Source organism: Girardinichthys multiradiatus, chromosome 4 (assembly GCF_021462225.1).
Source record: "Girardinichthys multiradiatus isolate DD_20200921_A chromosome 4, DD_fGirMul_XY1, whole genome shotgun sequence".
NCBI classification, from domain to species: domain Eukaryota; kingdom Metazoa; phylum Chordata; class Actinopteri; order Cyprinodontiformes; family Goodeidae; genus Girardinichthys; species Girardinichthys multiradiatus.
In genome coordinates, this window is record NC_061797.1 from 19,600,369 (window position 1) to 19,619,768 (window position 19,400).

Genomic DNA, 19,400 nt, shown 5'->3' on the forward strand with positions numbered 1-19,400 from the left:
CTCAGCACGAGAAACCTTTAATAAAATAAAAAGTAAAAAAGGGGAGAATAGAGATTTACAACAGGCAATTTTGACAGTAGATTTGATATAAGGTGTTCATAACAAGTTTTGCATTTTATTCCTGGTCCCCTCACACACATTTTAATCATATTTTACAAGATCTATGTATGCAGCACCCATCGTCCCTCTGTCACCCAACATCTCCAGCGTGTCTTTCTTAAACAGATTGCTACAATACTTGTAATGATGGTTCTCCCCAGCTGTGCAGCAGAAGAGGGGACGGGAGCAGCAGGCTCTAGTATTACCATAATACCCACTCCCTCCCTCTGTTGTCCCAAGGGTCCATGTGTGGCAGCACTGGGACGTGGGGTAACTCTGCTAACTGCTGTGGAGGAGACTCAACTGGCTGCCGGTCCTGCAGGCTTTGTAAATTTGTGTGAGCGTGTACGTCTGTGAGTGCGAATCTGTGTGTGACTGTGACAGGGCTGAACCTGCCTCTGGGCAATGTAATAAAAGCGCCACACTCTGCTGGTAGTGATGGTGGCACTGCTGCCGTCGCTGCAGACGAGGGGATAAATATAAAGCAAGGCTCGCATCAAGGAGGAGTCGGCCCCTCAAGTCACGGCTTGACTTACATCCTAATAATTAAGCTCCTTTCCAATAAAACAGGGATTTGTTGCCATGCATCTCTTTTACTTCTGTTTGCTAATCTGCAGCGGGGAAACATGCAAGATCTGCTGCAGGATCTGGGTGAAGTAGGAGCCTTTGAGAGGACTGAATTTTAGCAACATTGAAATGAGATGGCCAATTTTTTTCTGTTGTAGGTTCAAGAACCTAAATTCGCATCTGGTGGAATTTGCTTTCATTGGTTTATTTTTTTCTCATATTTGAATATTTTCTTCATTATAACTTCAATTAAATAAATATTATTTCCCACAAAAACACATTCACACCCACTGTCTCTGAATTATTGCCTAACAATAGATGAGCCATGAAGGTTACTATTACATGTTATCCTAAACCTTCCAATGTATAATGTTTACATGTTGTTCTAAGGATTAGATTTCTCACCTCTATCAGTCGTTTGGATACAGCCTCAAATTGATCTAACTGCAGTTCTTGCTGATTTGAACAATTTACATTGGTTGGTTTGAATTTACACACTCCTGTTAAAATTTTAGATTTTTAAGTCTTAAAAAGCTAATACCATGATGAATCATTTTCAAGCTTTTAACATCATGATTGACATAAATCATGTATTTATTAGATGAGAAAATATATTTTAAAGGGAATATAAGCTTTACAAAGGGTTCACTAACTTTATTGCATTAATATACGCATCCTTAAACTAATTGTTTGCTGAACAACTTTCTTATTGTATTCCAGCATTCAGTCTTCTTGGTTGCTTACCTCAATTATAGTCTGATTAACCTGTAATAAAATTCCGCTATGCTAGCAGGATTTTCCTAAAGTTTGCTCATTTGCATCCTTTAGCTGAAGCCATAGTTTGCTACAAAAAAATTAAAAGTATCCTATTGTACAAAGATATTAGTTGAGAGAAAAGAACAACAGTGACACTGCAAAAATGAGAAATTTCTCCAAAATGTTGAAAAATGGAAACTGGTCAGAGAAGCCGCCAAGACTGTAAAACTGAAAAGAGTGAGGGGGATTTCTGGTTAGCACTGGTTGAGTTCTATATATGACAACAGTCTCCTGGATTCTCAATAAGTCAGAAGCCTTTTGTTCCAGAGAAAACATCCAGGCCTGACTAAAACCCCTTTAAAACCTTGTGGAATAATGATAAAACTAAACTTGAAACTTTGGCCACAGTTCAAAAATGACATTGAGCATCCCCAAAATTACCATTACCCTTTCCATACTCACAGTGAAATATGCTGGTGGCAGCATCATGCTCTGGGCTTATTTTTTCCTTAGAGGGAACTAGACTTTGTGTACAGGCGGATGAAGTCATGAGCAAATCTTAAAACCTGTCAGTTTTAACTCAAAACCTTTACTATAAGCTTCAGCTACAAAGCTGAACACGGAGGACATTTTTTATTCTGCATCACAGTGAGTCCTTGCGTCCTTCATCAGAAGAAAATTACAGTTTAAAAATGACCAGGCCACAGTTCAGAACTAAATATAACAGAGAATACGTAGGGTCACCTGGAGTGGGCAGTGGACAAGAAATGTCCTTACAATTGGATAGATTTGGGAATTTTTGTATTCCAAAGTGGGCAAATATTAACAACTCAATATGTGGAATGATAACAGGTTACTTCCAAAGAAGACTGAATGCTAAAATTGATGAAAAACATGTTTTAACAAAGTATTAGTTTATGCACGCTTATGAAGCCAGTTTGTTTCTATATTTCCGTTTCTCTACGTTTAAGAGCCAGTGTAACATCTAGTTTTTACCCTGACAACCTAAGATATCAGCTGACGTTTGTGTCTGCCAATCTGAAAATCCCCAAAAGTCAAACGGAGCAGGAGATTCAGCGTACCAGACACACAGAGCTAGGTGGGGGCTGTGTGTGTGGGAGAGAGAGAGGGGCTGTACAGGATGGTGGTCCAGGCAGGGGGTATCAGGCTAATTAAAGCAAGCATTTGTCAGAGATTAAGCCTTAAACAGAAAAGGTCATCTGAGCACAAGAGCGCAATGTTTCGCTGCTGTGCTCTAAGGGCAGTCTAAACCTTTCCAAGCTAAATGGTAAAGATGCTATTTGAAGGGGGAGGGGGCTGAGATCCTGACCAGCGACAAGACTGACACTCGGGTCATTGGTTCTTTACTGTCCATTACACATGTTGGTCAAATCTGGCAATCGGTGTCATTTAGGGATGAAAAATAAGCACTGGGACAAGATCAATAGATGCAGCCGTCTGTACCAGCTGTGATTAATTGACTGTCTCCAATTAATGACTGGCCTGTTGCAAAGCAATCTTGGTAGAACAATAGTTGTTTCTCCTATTTCAGCATGGATTTGTTTATTTTACCTCACAGATCATCAGAATAAATGAATTTACCAGTTCAGAGAGCGTTTGTTGGTTTACTGGGGTAAGCTGGAAAGTTTTCCTGATGGCATCTTGTATTTTAGGTGCTCTATGAAGTCATTTGCAGTACTGAAATAAAGGTGTGCTTGAAAGAATCCTTCATTCACCTAGTTTATTTTAGACCGTAAGACATAGGTACTAAAAATATTTGAACACTGTCTTTCATGGTGTTTCAAAAGTCTGTTTACAGTAATATAGCTTCATTATACAGAAATAGTAAGCAGTGACACAGAATATTGCCATCTAAATTGAAGCAGTATTGCATTACTTTCTGTAATTTATCTAACCAAAACCTATTTATCATGTGCATTTACTCTAGGCAGCATCACTTAAAGCCACTAGGGATATGAAAAATGAGTAAACAAGTGGTGGCTTGAGATCTATTTAACAAACCACTGAAAACAGTCCAACAAGTACTGGTGATGTTTTTAATCTGGAATCAGTGTTCAAGGTTATTTTGCAGTCAGTCAATTGTAATCATATTAGACTCTGAGAAGATGTCCTGGTTTTAGATATGACGACGCGCAGGACACATAACCTCAGGCATGAGTAATGGACCTGTAGGGTTAAACTGTGGTACAGATGTAATTTGAAACATTTTAGTGGAATTTATGCTAATATTAGGCCACTCTGAATAGATATTCATAAATTTGATCATTTTCTTCTGAGACAATGACTTGCAAAGTAATATATGACAATTTTTATATGGAGGGGCTTTAAAAGATGAGATGATTCAGGTCTTATGAGTTAGATATAGGGATGTGTTATATTGTTTTTAAGGAATACAAGTAATACAAGCCCAGCTGCATATTTCAAGCTTCTTTTTCTCTATGTAATTTATTTATATAACTGAAAGACTTTTGACTTGACAGTTTCACTGGTTTATGAGAGAAGTCAAACAGAATATCTATATGAAGATGGGAATCTGTTAATTTCTTTATTATTATTTCTTTATATAATTTTTTTGCTCACTAAAACCTTGGATTTACTTTTATAGGAATGTGACTATGTTGTTGGTTTTCAGCATAGCCTCTGACATGCAAATCACACCCTTATTTTAGCATGACTCTGTGACATATTTATGGTAATTTCAGCAGTTTTATGAAATTCATCAAGCAGATTTGGGAGTGTCTACTATGTGCATATTTATACTATGTCCTATTTATACTGGATAGTAAATGTATCACAACGTTAAGCACAAACTTTTTCCATTCCAAGCTCTGCACATTTAAAATGATCTCAACTCACAGCATCAACATCAATAACTCAGAGGAAGACCATGTAAATGTATCTTCATGTTTTGTGACACAGAAAATGCTGAAATACGTGGACAAAGCAAAATGTATGTTATTTTTATTATTTAATCTAACAAACATATTCAGACAGTGTATAATATGAGCCTTGTTAGGTTATAGCAAGCAGCACACATTATCAATGCACACGGTATGCTTATTTATTGCTGAGAAAGTTATTACTCATCAGTGAATGCATAATACATAGAATCTCTTTGGTATTTTGTGCTTCAATATTCAATATTTTTATGTTTGTAGCTCCAAGCCTATTGATTATGCTTTTTTTCACATTCCTATATGCTATACAGACAAAGGTATTAAATTATAACATACCTCACTTATTATAGCTTGTTAGCCCACTGGGTCAGTAAGGCAGCCTTTAGATTTACTGCTACTGCTAATTTAGTCTCCTGGCTTTCCTCAACTACGTGTCAAACAAGAGATTAAATAAAGCTATTATATTACTTAGCATCAAATAGCACGAAAATACTATAAATGACAAGTTAGAGCACAAAGGGAATATGTCAGCTGAATAAAGGAAGCAAAAAGCTATTTATTTTCCTTTGTGGGTAGTATAATATAAGAATACAGACAATGTTAAACTCTGTAAAAATAACTACTGATAACATTCCATATCATTATCCATAAAATAAAAAAGAGGAAGATTTATGTTTTCAATTCTCCCACTTTTGAAAGTAAAAGTATAACATTAAACTTAAAGTAAAAAATACCAAGAATATAATTCAAATGTTGGGGAAAAATGAAAGGCTTTAGTATAAGGTATATACTGACCACTATAGCTTGAATAAAGTTGAACTGACGGCAGCAATATTGTTATTTTAATTATCAAGTCTAACAGATAAGATCAAACCAACTGGGCTGTGATGCATTAACCTATGATGGCCATATTTACAAAATGCCTTGTTAAAGCCAGATAGTCATTTTTAGCACATAAACAAGATTAGACATTAAATGGCTGGCAGTCATATTGGATTCTAAGGCAGGTTGGTGAGAAACCTCTGACGTTCCTGGTTGGAAGTTCAAATTCAGTGGGGTACACTATACACTTTTTTTTTTTTTTACTTGCAACTCAGATGTTCAAACTTCTGGAAACAAACTGGACCTATGCAGGTGCATCTCAGTAAATTGGAATATCACCTCAAAATTCTGTCATTCGGTTTAAAAAGTGAAACACGGATAATAGAAACATTCATTACACACATAATAATTTACAAGCATTTATTTATTTACTAATTAAGGCCTAGAGTTAATGAAAAACCCAAATTAATTTTCTCAGAATATTACAGAAGACCAATAAAAAGAAAGATTTTTAATGCAACAACATCCGCCTATACTGATATGTTAATGTACTGTACATAATATACATCCAATCCACTGGTAAGGGCACCTTTTGCATGAATTACAGCATCAATATGGCATAGCATGGGGGGCTCTGTGGCTCTGCTGAGGTGAAAGCGCAGGCTGCTTTAATATTGGCCTGCAGCTTTTCTGTACGGTTGCCTCTGGTGTATCTTATCTTCCTTTTGAAAATCAAGCACAGTGATACCATGGTCACTAAAGCTAATAATAATGGGGATTGCATGTTCAGCTAGAAAATATGATCAGCATCTCCATAAAGCTTGTCACCATGTGACCCATTGTGGCTTACCCACCTTGTAGAGGCTGTCAATGACTGAACTGTCAAGTCAGTTCTTTGTTATGATTGTGCAGGTCATAATATTACATTTCTGTATTAAAACACTTTTTTTTATTGAGACCTAACTAGGCTGTAAAACATAATCATTTAAATTAACAGGAATAAATGTACTCTGTAATGATTTAATTAGTTTCCCTTATTGAACTGAAGAAGTCCTGTCACTTGTTACAAATATTTAGTTTGTCATGATTAGTTTGAGCCGTAGGCTATTATATACATAGGCATTATGCACACATACGAATTAAATATCATAGTTTGGGTTAATTATAAAGCCTAACAGTGGAATTAGGCGAGGGACCGTTTGACTGGTGGGAGGAGCCGAATGATCCGGATCTCCTAAAGGAGCCGCAAATCCCATCAGTATTCTGACACAAGCCTTTCATAGTTTGTACTTCTGTTAGTGGCGGAAAACCTCTCACTTGTCTCGACATCTTTATTTGTTTTTACAAATTAGTTTCCGTTTAGATCGTTCTTCGCAACCAACCATTTCCTTAAATAAATGTTTGCAGATACCTTTTAGGCCATTAACGCTTTCCGTAGTTTTGAGAGACGGCGGGCGGGACAGCGGGTTCCCTGATTTGAAACTTTTGTACCGCCTCAAAGGAAGACTCTACCATACTGTGCTATCTTGTCTGGAAATATGGCTCTTAACTATCAGACATCTACCCTCTCTCTAACCTTGCCAATTTCGTGTCAGATATGCCTCGGAAAGGTAACAGCGTTATTCTGTTTTTAACCAAACTCACCATCTGTTTGTTATGAATACGTTACACAGGACAAACGGCTTCTTGCTTTGCGACGCAGTCATTAGCTAAGTCAAAATATGTTTCTCGTGATCTTTGCTAGGTTTAGTCTATAAATAACCCACCGAGGTTTGCTTCTGCAGGTCAGGCAGCCCGTCATCTGTGCCAACCACCACGTGTTCTGTTCCAGCTGCATGGAGATGTGGTTAAAGAAAGTCAGCCAGTGTCCCACCTGCAGGGTGCCCATCACAGCCGAAAACCCGTGCAGGGACATCATCGGTGCGTTGGCTGCATCGCACACAAAGCAAGACGGATGCTAGACCAAACTAAACATTAGGCATATTTCAAAACAATGTGTCCATCGGGTAGTTTTCTTTCAGCGATAACTAGATTATTCATAGTTAGTCCAAAGGATGTTTCAGCTGTCGTCAGGCATTAAATATGGAGCCTCCTTAAAACACATTCAGGAAGGAATAAAGGTTGGAAGCACAGACAAACAGAAGTGTGGGCACCATGGTGATGGACTGATACTCAGATGGCTGGGATACAAGTTTAAACAATAGAAAATCAAAATTTAGGAAAAGAAAATTGAAAGTTATTACATATATCACTGCAGTATGGAATTTGAGATAAACTAATTAGTACAATTGTGCTTCTCTTAAACAATCCATAACCTGAACAGGCTAAACACGCACAGATAAATGTTAAACATCATAATTGTCTGTCTTGGATAAAGATTTGATAAATTTAATCGGAACGTAGAGCTTGTTTGTTTATGCTTATATGCTTATAAAGCATCTGCCCTCGATACTACCAAGATTGGCAATAGAAACTAGTTATATACGACATCACCAATGCATGCTAACCTTTTGATTTGGAGTAAAAGGTTCTTTTCTACTTAACCAACATTGCCATGTTTGATTGTACAGATCAAATAACCACTTATTGTCATCAAACAACAAATCCATATCCAGCCATAAATCAGTTTTCAGCTTCTGAGTTTGTGCCCTTCAGAACATAGGCCTCATTTAAACACTTCAGTTGTGCCTGTTAAATGTAAAGCAGGACTTTAAAACTAAACTTTCAAGTTTAAAGTGGACTACATTTAGCCAGATGCTTTCAGGACTAAACGAAAGCTTTGAATTCACACCACATTGAAATCAAATCTTTTTCTCAGTGTTTAGTTAGAAAACAATTTCCAAGATAGCAAGGCTGAATTGTGCTTTTCAAAGTTGTATTTGTCAAATAGAGGTGTGATGTTTCTAGTTAAGCTCCAGAAATGGTTGGTAGAAAGGCAAAAAGCTAACATTTTAACAATCTGACAATTTTGTTCTTAATGTTTAATATTTCTTCTCTGATATTACAGCTTATCACTGAACTCTGTTTATTTCCCCCTACAGGAGGGACAAATGAGGGTGATTACAGGGAAAGCCCTTCTATGAGGAAATGTCTAAGGAAAACCAGAGGAGAACTTCTTCTACGGGAGTATGAGGTTGTCAAATATAGATTCCTTTCAGGATTTATTTAAGAATCGGTGGAGATATCGACAAGTGTGCCACATATAGGGGAAATGCGGGTTTTAAGCTGGGTTTTGTGGAGCGCTACTCGGTGTACCTTCTAAAACTACTTGAACAGAAAAGAAATTAGTCTAACCCATATAGAATTTCAGCATTAAAGTAATAACGCTCATCTTCATTAAACTTTTGAGTTGTTTTAATTGTTTAAATATGTGCTCTCCTGGGGGTCCCATTTCTTGTCGCTTCGATCTGGGATTACAAACTCATCACTCAAAATAACTGAACTTCCAGTGTACTTATTGGGGGAGTAATGAACACCTTTGTGTTGCATTTTTGTAAAGAATTCACTTGTTTTAGATCTAAAAAGCAAACCAATTAAGGAGAAAATATGACATAAGCTTCTGCTTTTTAAGGATTTTCCTGCTCTCTGCGTGCTCTAGCTAAAGCCACTTATCATTGAGATTACAGAGGATCGAAATGATTGCACAATGTACGATTGTGCAAAGGTATCCGTCAGGAGAAGCAAACAAAACGTTTTCGACAGCATTAACATGGAACATTGAAGACAGCTTACAGTACATTGAGAAAATATGGGAAAACTGGACATCTATCTAAAACTGATAAAAAGAAAAAGAGGCTGACTGCAAGAATGAAAGAGCTGCAGGAATTTCTGGCGGGAAACAACATCCCCCATATTGTAACAGAACCAGTACGGAGCATCCCAGAAGAACACCATGCTTGCAGTGATACTCAATGATGGTGGCTGGATCATGCTCTGGGTTAGGTTTTATCAGTCGGAACTAGGGTTTTAGGCAATTTGGATAAAATGTTTACCATTTCCAAATGCTAATCAACTATGACCCAAAACCTTCACACATCTCTAGGAAAGATGGAGAGGAGTTAAAAAAAATTTGTGTCGCAGTGAGAGAAGCGTTCATTCAAATCAACAACAGAAATACTTCATCTAGAAGAAAATTAATATGTTGGAATGATTTAGTCATCTGAAAATCTGCGGGGTCACCTGTGGAGGGTGATTGCATCTTTTACATCCGTCATACTTTTTTCACCACAACTTTTCCTTAAGTTTATTTTTACATATGTGTCTTATCAAGGATGTGTACATCTTTTATTTTCCATGTATAATTTATGGTAACAGCATATGCTTATAACTTTAGACTAATACTTGATATGGTTTATGTATATTGTTCATTGATCGATCCAAGTCCTGTTTTCAGATACATACAATTTATCTCTGACAGGAAGAGATTGATGGACTCATCAGAGAAAATGAGGAGCTAAAATCAAAAAATCAAAGCCTGGAGGAACAACTTAAGACTGCTTTGCTCCCCTGCAACCTTAGCACAGTGCAGCCAGATGACAAGAGAGTCCCTCTGTTTGTGATGGAAGAATGGAAAAACAAGCTCCAAGCGGCCACAGACGTGTGTGATAAGATAAAACAGGACATGGACAAGCTGAGAGAGGTACTCTATCCGTAGTCTGTATTATGATGATGCCAAACTTGTCCAGGATTGCCTTAGATGATCAGAATGCACTTTATTTGCACAATCTAGGCAGATTTTTGTTGACATTTTGCGATATCAATAAAGACTTTTATTCTTTGTGTTTCTTAGGCGAACAAGACCTTGCGATCACAAAATGTCGACCTTGTACAAGAGAACATGAGGCTGAAAGCGGAGGTGGCGAGCAGATCCCCTCAGAAGTAAGTAACTTTTTGGTGTTTTTTGCCATCAGAAATGGAAATGTTGTTGCTACCATGACGGGTTTTTCCTTTTTTTAAAGTTTACTTCTGTCATTGGCAATATTTTGATCCTTCTTTTAATGAACAGGTTTCACATTGTTCAAAGGTTCCCTTTTCGTCTGAAATACCTTGTGTAGGCGTCTGTTTTCTTCTAACCTCCTAATGTTTGTAAATCACAAAATTCATTTCGAAAAAGGCTGGCAAAAATACTTAGCTGAAGATTAAAGTGAGTTTCTGTTATCAGATGTGAATGTTTGTCAGTTTTATCATTATAACCAAGTGAGACGTGGCACAGTTGGCAGTTCCCAGACACTAAACGATCAAACGATTAAGGCAGCACTGTGCCTAGAAACACTAAACGGGTGTTACACAGAAGCTAAACTTAGTTAAAAATCAGATTTAAATTCAGTTTATAAATAGTGACCCGTAGACACAAAGTTGTGCAATATATTTTTCAAAATACCGTTTCTACAGATTTTTAATGCTCTGTTATACTTATTTCAAAGTTACTTGATTGTATAAATGTATGCTTTTGAAAAGACAAAGCTGGATTAAAACGTGCTGTGATTCAGCTAAATGTTGCTTGACTTGTTTTGATTTCATGACAAACTGATCTGTCCCTAGGTTTGGGCGATACACGGTGGCAGCCCTGGAAGCTAAGGTTCAACAGTATGAGCGCGACGTAGATCACCTGAAAAGAGCTCTTGAACGCAGCGACCAGTACATCGAAGACCTGGAATCTCGGCTCAGGAAGTCTGAGAACGGACAACTCGAGACACAGGAAGCAGCTGAGAATAGCAAGGGTTCATCTGATGTTCTCAGACAACATCAGAAAATAAATATGATGATGAGAAGCTTGAGCGACAATGAGAGAAGGTCCATCTGCAGCAATCCGGAAGCGGAATGTCAACCGTTTTCAACAAACCAGACTTTGGTATTCATGCCGTCAGCAGATCACAAGGAGTTCAACAGGAATCTGACTGGAGATCCGAAGAACGAGGACTCTGAAAGCACTTCCTCTGACTTCTTGCCCACCACCCCTTCCTCTGCTTTCCGCTCTCTGACCTTGAGAAGCCCTGGCATCCGCGAGAAGAAAGTCGCATTTAAACCCGTTTCTCATCTGAGACGGCTCGATTTTGAAGAATATGCTAGTCCAGAGAAGACCAGCACAGCCTTGGAGAATAAAATCAACAGTCTAGAAAAGTTTCCTAAAGGCTTATACCAAAGTGAAATGGAATCCTCAAAATCTGATTTCTGGGGCTCTTGGGAGAGATCAAGCTTACGGGACCTGTCACATCCAGGTCCAAGTAAAGAAAGCTTGGCAAAGGGAACCACATCCTCTACTCTTATCAGTGAGGAGTCTGATAGTTTGCAGATGTCCAGTGAGGCATCTATGGATGCCGCTTACCTGGACAAGATTTCAGAGCTGGACTCCATGATGCATGATGGAGAAAGTTCCAGTAGCCGGGGATCACAGCTCTCCTTGGCTTCCTCCCCTCACATAGACCTGAATAACACTCTTGTCTCAGAGCAACAGACTTGCCTGGGCGCCTTGTCCGACGATGGTGGCAAACCTGTGATTAATAGGGAGAATAACAACCAGTGTACGGATGACAACAAGGATAGCGATTGCAATGTCACCGTGGCTCCAACAGGCTCTTACGAGAAAGGCTTTGCTTCTCAGATGTCTGATGGGATGGATGGTGCCCACACCTCTGCGTCTGCAGATCGTGCAGGTCCTTCTCAGCCTGCAGAAATGTCTTTTGACTTGTTGTTTGATCCTCTGGATGAGGTTAAGACTGCTCCCTCTGGCTCCTTCAGTCCAGTAACCCAACACCAGGATCAGGATCATGTGAACCCTTCATTCCCCTCTGGCTGCACTAGTTGTAAGCCTGTGAACACAACAAGAGACAGAAGTGCACTGATTGGTAGCCAGCCAATAAAGAGGAAGTCACACAGTCCCTTTAACACAAGCAGTCCCACCAAACTTTCAAAGCTCATGTAATGGCATTGACAAATAAATAAAAAAAAAGAGCATTTGATCCCTTGTATTAATTTATTGTTGTTACATTTTGTCTTGTAGTGTTAAATGAATGAAGCTAAACTAGGACAGCACTGTGTGGGGTACTTTTTGTGAAGTTTGCTTGTAGGTCAGTGGCAAATCAGTTTTGTATATTTTCAGCTTGAAAGTCTTTAACATGCAACTAACTTGAACAGTTTTGTACAGAAGTGCATCTTTTTTGTGCTGAGACATTTATCAGATTTACTTTCAACTTGTGTGTAGTTTTCAGCTATTCAGCAGTTGAGATCGTTGTTTAATACCCTGCAAAAATAAAAATTGTCTTGAAGTTCCGAAATACTAAAGAATAAATTAGTGTGTTAGGAAATAAAGAAGTATTGCAATGCAAATTAAGTATGAAGACTGTATTTTTCTGCATTTCCACTGCCTTGAACACATGGTGTGGCTCCTGTTCATTAATATTTAGAAGAACAACAGTGACGGGCCTGTGTTTTGTAGTGCCTTTTCCCACATTACATATTTTTACATGATTCGCAAGCCGTCACAATTATTAATAGGTTGCTATTAAAAACGGAAGCAGCACAGCCTGTTCATGCCGACGAAACCCTGCAAGGACCTCACACACAGTAGCAGGGAGCGCCTTATTTATTATGCAAATTTAACGGTGCCGTGTATATTTCACATACCTCTAATCACTGCATGAAATTTTAATTGGATAACCATTGTGGTTTGAATTAATGAAGTGTTAATTCATTGGGATTAATTAATTTAGATAAAGACTGTGTAAGGTTTGGTGATGTATTAAATCAATTTGTTTTGCACTCATCTGGCAATGATGCGCCTTAATTATAAGGTGGTGCACCCCACCCCCGTGCCTTTTCTTTTAATCCAGGGTGAAAAAGGACACCACAGCCGCTTGCATTGCTTTAACCATACATTTCGATTTCTTATTACTGGTTAAAAAGACAAAATGTAAACATACTTCAAAATACACTGAAATTAGTCATATTTAAGTTTGTTATCAGAGTATTCATTTTTGTGTTTCGGGTTTACATTAATTGATACAGATAGTTCTATTGTTTTGGTGGACAATTACATTGTAAAATAAATTATTTCTCAATACACATAAGTCAAGCCAAATTTAGCTGCATTAGGTCATTGGTGGGGCAGAAGTGAAGTATGAGGCCTGAAAGCCACAGCCACTGATGCACTCCTGTAGCTGGGTAGAGATGCCCCAAAACGCAAGCGACTACTCTCCAGATGTGATTGCCTGCCCTGTGAGCAGTTTTTATCTGTCAGCCAGTTCACTGTTCTAGCAGCTTATGTCTCGCGAGAGCAGCCGAGCCTGGGCTTGACGAGATCTGAGGCGCTCAGGTGTAAGAGCCTCTCTCATCCCCAGCAGTGGGGGAAACAGTAGACAGATACGTGCGTCTGAGAGACTGCAGGCATCTCTGTGATCTCCGGGCACAAGGCTGCCGCACTCGGCGCACAACAGAGCGAAGAGCACTGCATCAATACCGAATAGGAAAAGGATCTGTGATTATCTATGACTATTTTCCAGCTCTTGTAGCACTTTCCCCCCTCTGTTTTTATTTATTTTTTTTCCTCTTGTGCACTTTAATTCGAGACGTTCGCCAAGATGATGTCCATGAACAGCAAACAGCCGCACTTTGCCATGCATCCCTCTTTACCCGAGCCGAAGTACACCACCCTGCATTCCAGCTCGGAAGCTATACGGAGAGCCTGTCTGCAAACTCCACAGGTAAATGATCCCAGAAAACTTTACCTTCTTTGTCACTTCCTCTGCCTCGGCTGCTCGCAAGCGACGAGCGCTGTCTGAGCGTAGTAACGAGAGGCGCTTCAAGGCACTTTCAGCCAAGACGCGCGCTTAATGTTTTTTTCATGTATTCCACAGCTATCACTCGGAGAGTCTGTGATCTTTTTAAAAGCATGCTCACGCGAAAAAAAAAAAAAAAAAACCCGGCGTTTTCCGTTTTTGTATTAATTTTTATGACTTCCCGCCTCTGAAGGAATACTCAGCTCTGTTATGTGTCGCCACAAGTACCGACTGACAGAAGCATTTATGCACGTTTCTTTTTCCTCTTTTCCTTCCTTGTGCTTTTTCCTGTTTAGCACCCACTCACTTTCTTCTCCTCTTCCCTTTCATTGTTGCCCTCGCAGCTACAGAGCAACATATTCGCGAGTCTGGATGAGACCCTGCTGGCTCGGGCAGAGGCTTTGGCGGCCGTGGACATCGCCGTGTCCCAGGGCAAGACGCACCCGTTCAAGCCCGACGCCACCTACCACACGATGAGCACGGTGCCATGCTCGTCGACGTCCACTGTTCCCTTGGCCCACCACCATCATCATCACCACCACCATCACCACCAGAACCTGGAGCCCGCGGACATCATGGACCACATCAGCTCGCCGTCCCTCTCCCTGATGTCCAGCGCGCATGACGGGACAGGCGGAGGAGGCGGCGGGGCAGGTGGAGGTGGCGGCGGAGGACTCATCCCCTCCTCCTCTGCCCACCCGCACTCCCACATGCACGGCTTGGGTCACCTTTCCCACCAGGCAATGAGCATGAACTCGTCGCTCACCCACCACGGGCTATTACCGGGCCATCACGGTGCAAGCCAAGGCGGCCCAGGGCTCACAAACCCCGGACTTCCCTCCATCAATGACTCGGACACAGACCCAAGGGAGCTGGAGGCTTTCGCGGAGCGCTTCAAGCAGCGGAGGATCAAGCTGGGGGTGACCCAAGCGGACGTGGGTGGCGCTCTGGCTAATCTCAAAATCCCCGGCGTAGGCTCGCTGAGCCAAAGTACAATTTGTCGATTTGAGTCGTTAACTCTGTCCCACAACAACATGATTGCGCTCAAACCCATCCTCCAGGCCTGGCTGGAGGAGGCTGAGGGGGCCCAGAGGGAGAAAATGAGCAAACCAGACATTTTCAACGGAGGGGAAAAGAAACGCAAGAGGACCTCGATAGCAGCTCCAGAAAAGAGATCTTTGGAGGCTTACTTCGCCGTGCAGCCTCGGCCGTCCTCTGAGAAAATAGCGGCTATAGCTGAAAAGTTGGACTTGAAAAAAAATGTGGTGCGAGTGTGGTTTTGTAACCAAAGACAGAAGCAAAAGAGGTTGAAATTTTCAGCTACTCACTGATAGGCAAAGAAAACAAACAGAAAAAAAAAAATAATAATAATAATAAAATGAAGAGTTACTTGGGTGACTGAATTTGGGGACCAAGGGACTCTAACAAGACAACATTTCAGTCTTTTGTCTCCAGCGACTTTACACGTTGGTGCACAATGGGCTATAGACACCCATTTTAAGAGGCTTCATATATCTTGTTTATTTTCACGTTATCGGTGAATGTGAAGTATGCAAATAACAGACTACACACATTTCGCTCAGTTGTTGCGAGGGGAAAAGTTTAGCGATGTCGTCATTGCCTTTTGAAACGCTTGGAAAGACATAATTTGCTTGATACAATATAGCGAGTTATTTTCTTCTAATAGGCCTATGATTTGAAATATAGCCATTTACGAATTACCTCATTTATCGTTGAACTGTGTTTCAGTTTGATTCTTGTCACTGTTGGTATAGAGTAATTCATGCATCTGTTCATTTATTCATATGTTATTTTATTCTAAGTTTAGAAGCTGCTATAAACTCAAATTTTGTTGCAAACCTTAATGTCTAACGAAAAAATAAAACAAATTGGGCCTGCATGAAATCCTAATTCACGGGAAGTAAATACGCCTCTGCAGGCTGTCATATCTACAGATATATTTATTTGTAATTTGCACAGAAGACCCTTTAGGTTTAGATTAAAATGGTTTGTACAGACTACACTTTATCACTTACAAGAGGCGAACTCCTGTGTTTTGGAAACAATTTCTAAGGGTCTTGCGATACCATTGGCATCACTGACCAGAGCACGAAGAGCTTGTGTTGTTCATCAAGGAGTGATCACAATAAAAAAGGAAACATTTTCTGTTAATGTTTCAGTTTGCAGTGCAAACTCTCTATGCATTTAAGAAAAAAAAAAAAATGAAATCACTGCGTACAGTAGTGCTATCTACTGATAGACCTAATTTTTTGTGGGTGGTTGTAAGTCACTGTTAAATGCTTGTTTTTCACATTAAGATCACCTCGTTGTTTGTCGTGTTAACTGTTACAGAATCGTTGTGTAAGTACTATTTACTTTGTGCACAAGTATGTTTACAAAACTGCGGCGACATGTGCATCATGGAAAATGTCTCCTTCCCTCACTCACAACTGCTCCACTCTCCTCTGTTGTCCTCTTACTTTCATTGGTACTCTTCATCCTGTAAGCCAAAATCCAACGGGGAGTGTGTTCCAGCAATCTTCTAATAAATCAGAGAAAAATAAAACCGTGCCTTTTCTGGTTGTGTTTTGACATGTTACTCATGTGACTGATTATTATTGCACAATATTGTAGCCACGGCGCTGTATTAACTTCAAAGTTTTTGTTTTATATGAAATAATGATTTTTTCTTCTTTAGCTTCATTTTTTTAATTCACTTTTCTTTTCCTTCATTTCTTTGCAAGTAACAAAGCTTGGATGGGAAATGTGTTTAATTTGAAGAATACATTTGAAATGTAGGCTTCCCTCCTAGCTCCTCACATTAGTCACCTTTAACACATCATTTTGAAGGTATCAATATTTCGTAAATCAACAAAATAAATACATTAATAATTCAATTGTTAATCATAATAATAACAAATCCGTTTTTTAAAAGAACAATTCAGACTTTCTGAGTGTAGTTCAATTCCATTGTCTCTCTCCTTTTTATTATTATCATTGTCCATGATAACAATAATAATTAGATATTTATTCACAAAATAATTTTCCTTTGCAAAGAAAAAATTAGTTTGCATGTCTGGAGTTCTCGAGGTAAAGCTACCGCCCATTAGATTTATGGTGAAGCCAGGCCATAACAGTACACTTAACATAGAGTCAGAATAACTCAGCGGTAACATTAAAGCGGGCATGTAAATATAGAAGAACAAATGGAAAGACGCTGGAAAAACAACACAAAAGGATAAACCATCAGATTTTATATTTAAAATCATCACAACATATCTTCCCTCCTTTAACCGTGTTGTTTTAACGCTAAACCTGCACTTATTTTTATTCTTCCTTCGCATTCGCCTGTATCTGGGCCTATGAACTCTGAATTTTTAGAAGCGTGTAATGCAATATTAATCAAGTTTAGCCGCTATAAAATGCAATACTTTCAGTCGGCTTTCGGGGATTTCAGAGGAAGTAGGCATGTGAGGAGGACGCCGTTGTTTAACAGCAGAGAAAGCTTCTCATTTTTGCTTTCTATAGCTTTTGACCACATGGACAGAAGAGGAGGCGGCTCTTCAACGTAAGTAGACCTTATATTTCAGATGTTTTTTAACCTTAAACAACTTGGATTTTTTTAACGTATTTCTGCTTGCTATTTTGTAACTTAAGAATTTATGTTATTTATTGTAAGTTTTAGAATAACAAACTCAAATCCGATCTATCTATCTATCTATCTATCTATCTATCTATCTATCTATCTATCTATCTATCTATCTATCTATCTATCTATCTATCTATCTATCTATCTATCTATCTATCTATCTATCTATCTATCTATCTATCTATCTATCTATCTATCTATCTATCTATCTATCTATCTATCTATCTATCTATCTATCTATCTATCTATCTATCTATCTATCTATCTATCTATCTATCTATCTATCTATCTATCTATCTATCTATCTATCTATCTATCTATCTATCTATCTATCTATCTATCTCTCTATCGTTTATTTATTTATTTGTACAATACGAACAGCCACACAGCAACGTTGGTACTGAACACTCTCCACCGGCAGCACCACACATGCCACATGGCGCATCATTTCAGCACCACGAACAGCCCCGCTGGCGCACTGAAGAGTAATGCATTATTGAAAGCCTATATCAAACAGCTCTGGGGTGCTGTCTCTCTGCACAAGGGGCGGTGGATGAAGTCGGACTGTCTGCCTTCACAATAGCCTCTAATATGTTAATGGCCGTAGGGGATGCCTGAGGTACCGTCCCCAGCTGCCTCGCCTACCATATGTCAAGTCGTTACGACAGAGCCCTCTATTAATCAGTTGGGGATATTTCATCGATGGCTCCACCGATATCATAACCCTTAAAGCTCCATCGATTCTGTGCCGGGTCGTCACCTGATCGCAGGTGCTCATGATGCAGAGGCCTAAAAAGGCCTTCCCCCTTTTGCACGTCTGGGTCGTTTAGGACGTTTACGTCCTCCCTTAAACCCTCCCCATCGTGTTACTTCCCGTGATGCTTTGGGTGTGCTCCTCAGGCCACAGAAGCAACCTTAAATTACAAGTTTATCACAAATGATAATGATCATAATAATAATAATAGTTATTTTTATTATTAGTTTTTCACAGTATGAACCTCGTCAGCATTAATCACCTCTTCTCCTCCCGTCGTTGTTTCCTTGCGTAGACCGTGATGGATTAATCGCGGAGCTTTCCAAAGGATCCCATAACTTAATTCCTGCAGGCTACTAGTCAGGGGAGTAATTAATCTATACCGCGGATGTAAATAAAAGGAAATTGGATTCCTGACAGACGAAATGAGAGAGTCTGTGACACCACCTCGGCAAATAATGATTTCACCACGTTATGGTTACGCAGGGCTCCTAGATTTACGAGCCTACGAATTTTTACTATAGCTCTGAGCGGAAGAAAGTGAGCCTAGTCTAATCGCAGCTGTTAGGCACCCAGGTTAAGATGGATTAAATCATTATAATTACAAGAGACGCGCTGAAGGTAAAATACGAAATAATTGCTCACAAATTGACTATGGTTTTGTTATTTGTTTAATCGGGTCTCATTGTTGTATTATTATTCTAGGCCTGCTTATAAATTGTCTTGAAAAATAAATGATAAAAAGTGAAGCCACAGATGGCTCCGTTGATCTAACAATGCGCACTAAGGTTGGCCTTTGGACGGAAATGTCAAACCTGGGATGCGGATGGGTAGATCCCCAGATCTGCACTCATTTCCCACTCATATTTGCTCAGTAATCCGCCGTGGCAGCCCTCTATCGCCGGGGACCCGGTTTGAGAGGCGGTGCTGTTGACACAAGGGTATATTTCAATCACAGAGGGTTCAGAGTCAGGCGCACATCTTATTTGTCTAATAAATCCGCCATTTAGTAAGAAAAATATTTGATCTTGAGGGGCTGACCTTTTTTGTCATGTAGCGAA

The 19,400-nt window shown here is 39.5% G+C and overlaps 2 protein-coding genes and 2 long non-coding RNA genes across 5 annotated transcripts in view; 3 read left to right on the forward strand and 1 right to left on the reverse strand.

Annotated features, from left to right (window-relative positions):
- LOC124866980 overlaps positions 1–7,063 on the reverse strand; it is a 39,481-nt gene extending 32,418 nt beyond the window's left edge. For both annotated transcript variants that reach the window (XR_007037960.1, XR_007037959.1), the window contains exon 1: positions 6,929–7,063. This is a non-coding gene — a long non-coding RNA (uncharacterized LOC124866980). The remainder of the gene's footprint in view (positions 1–6,928) is intronic.
- obi1 (ORC ubiquitin ligase 1) lies at positions 6,446–12,121 on the forward strand. The gene is made up of 6 exons (XM_047363116.1): positions 6,446–6,772; positions 6,947–7,082; positions 8,204–8,295; positions 9,580–9,801; positions 9,952–10,040; positions 10,704–12,121. Exons 1-6 carry the CDS (start codon positions 6,701–6,703, stop codon positions 12,082–12,084), a joined length of 1,992 nt encoding a protein of 663 aa, XP_047219072.1. The 5' UTR covers positions 6,446–6,700; the 3' UTR covers positions 12,085–12,121.
- A 1,373-nt stretch (positions 12,122–13,494) lies between these two features.
- On the forward strand, positions 13,495–16,502 carry pou4f1 (POU class 4 homeobox 1). Its single transcript, XM_047363117.1, has 2 exons — positions 13,495–13,861; positions 14,233–16,502. The coding sequence occupies exons 1-2, from the start codon at positions 13,739–13,741 to the stop codon at positions 15,265–15,267; spliced, it is 1,158 nt and encodes a 385-aa protein (XP_047219073.1). The 5' UTR covers positions 13,495–13,738; the 3' UTR covers positions 15,268–16,502.
- An 879-nt stretch (positions 16,503–17,381) lies between these two features.
- The window catches only part of LOC124866982, a 42,379-nt gene continuing 40,360 nt past the window's right edge, over positions 17,382–19,400 (forward strand). The window contains exon 1 of the long non-coding RNA XR_007037961.1: positions 17,382–17,504. This is a non-coding gene — a long non-coding RNA (uncharacterized LOC124866982). The remainder of the gene's footprint in view (positions 17,505–19,400) is intronic.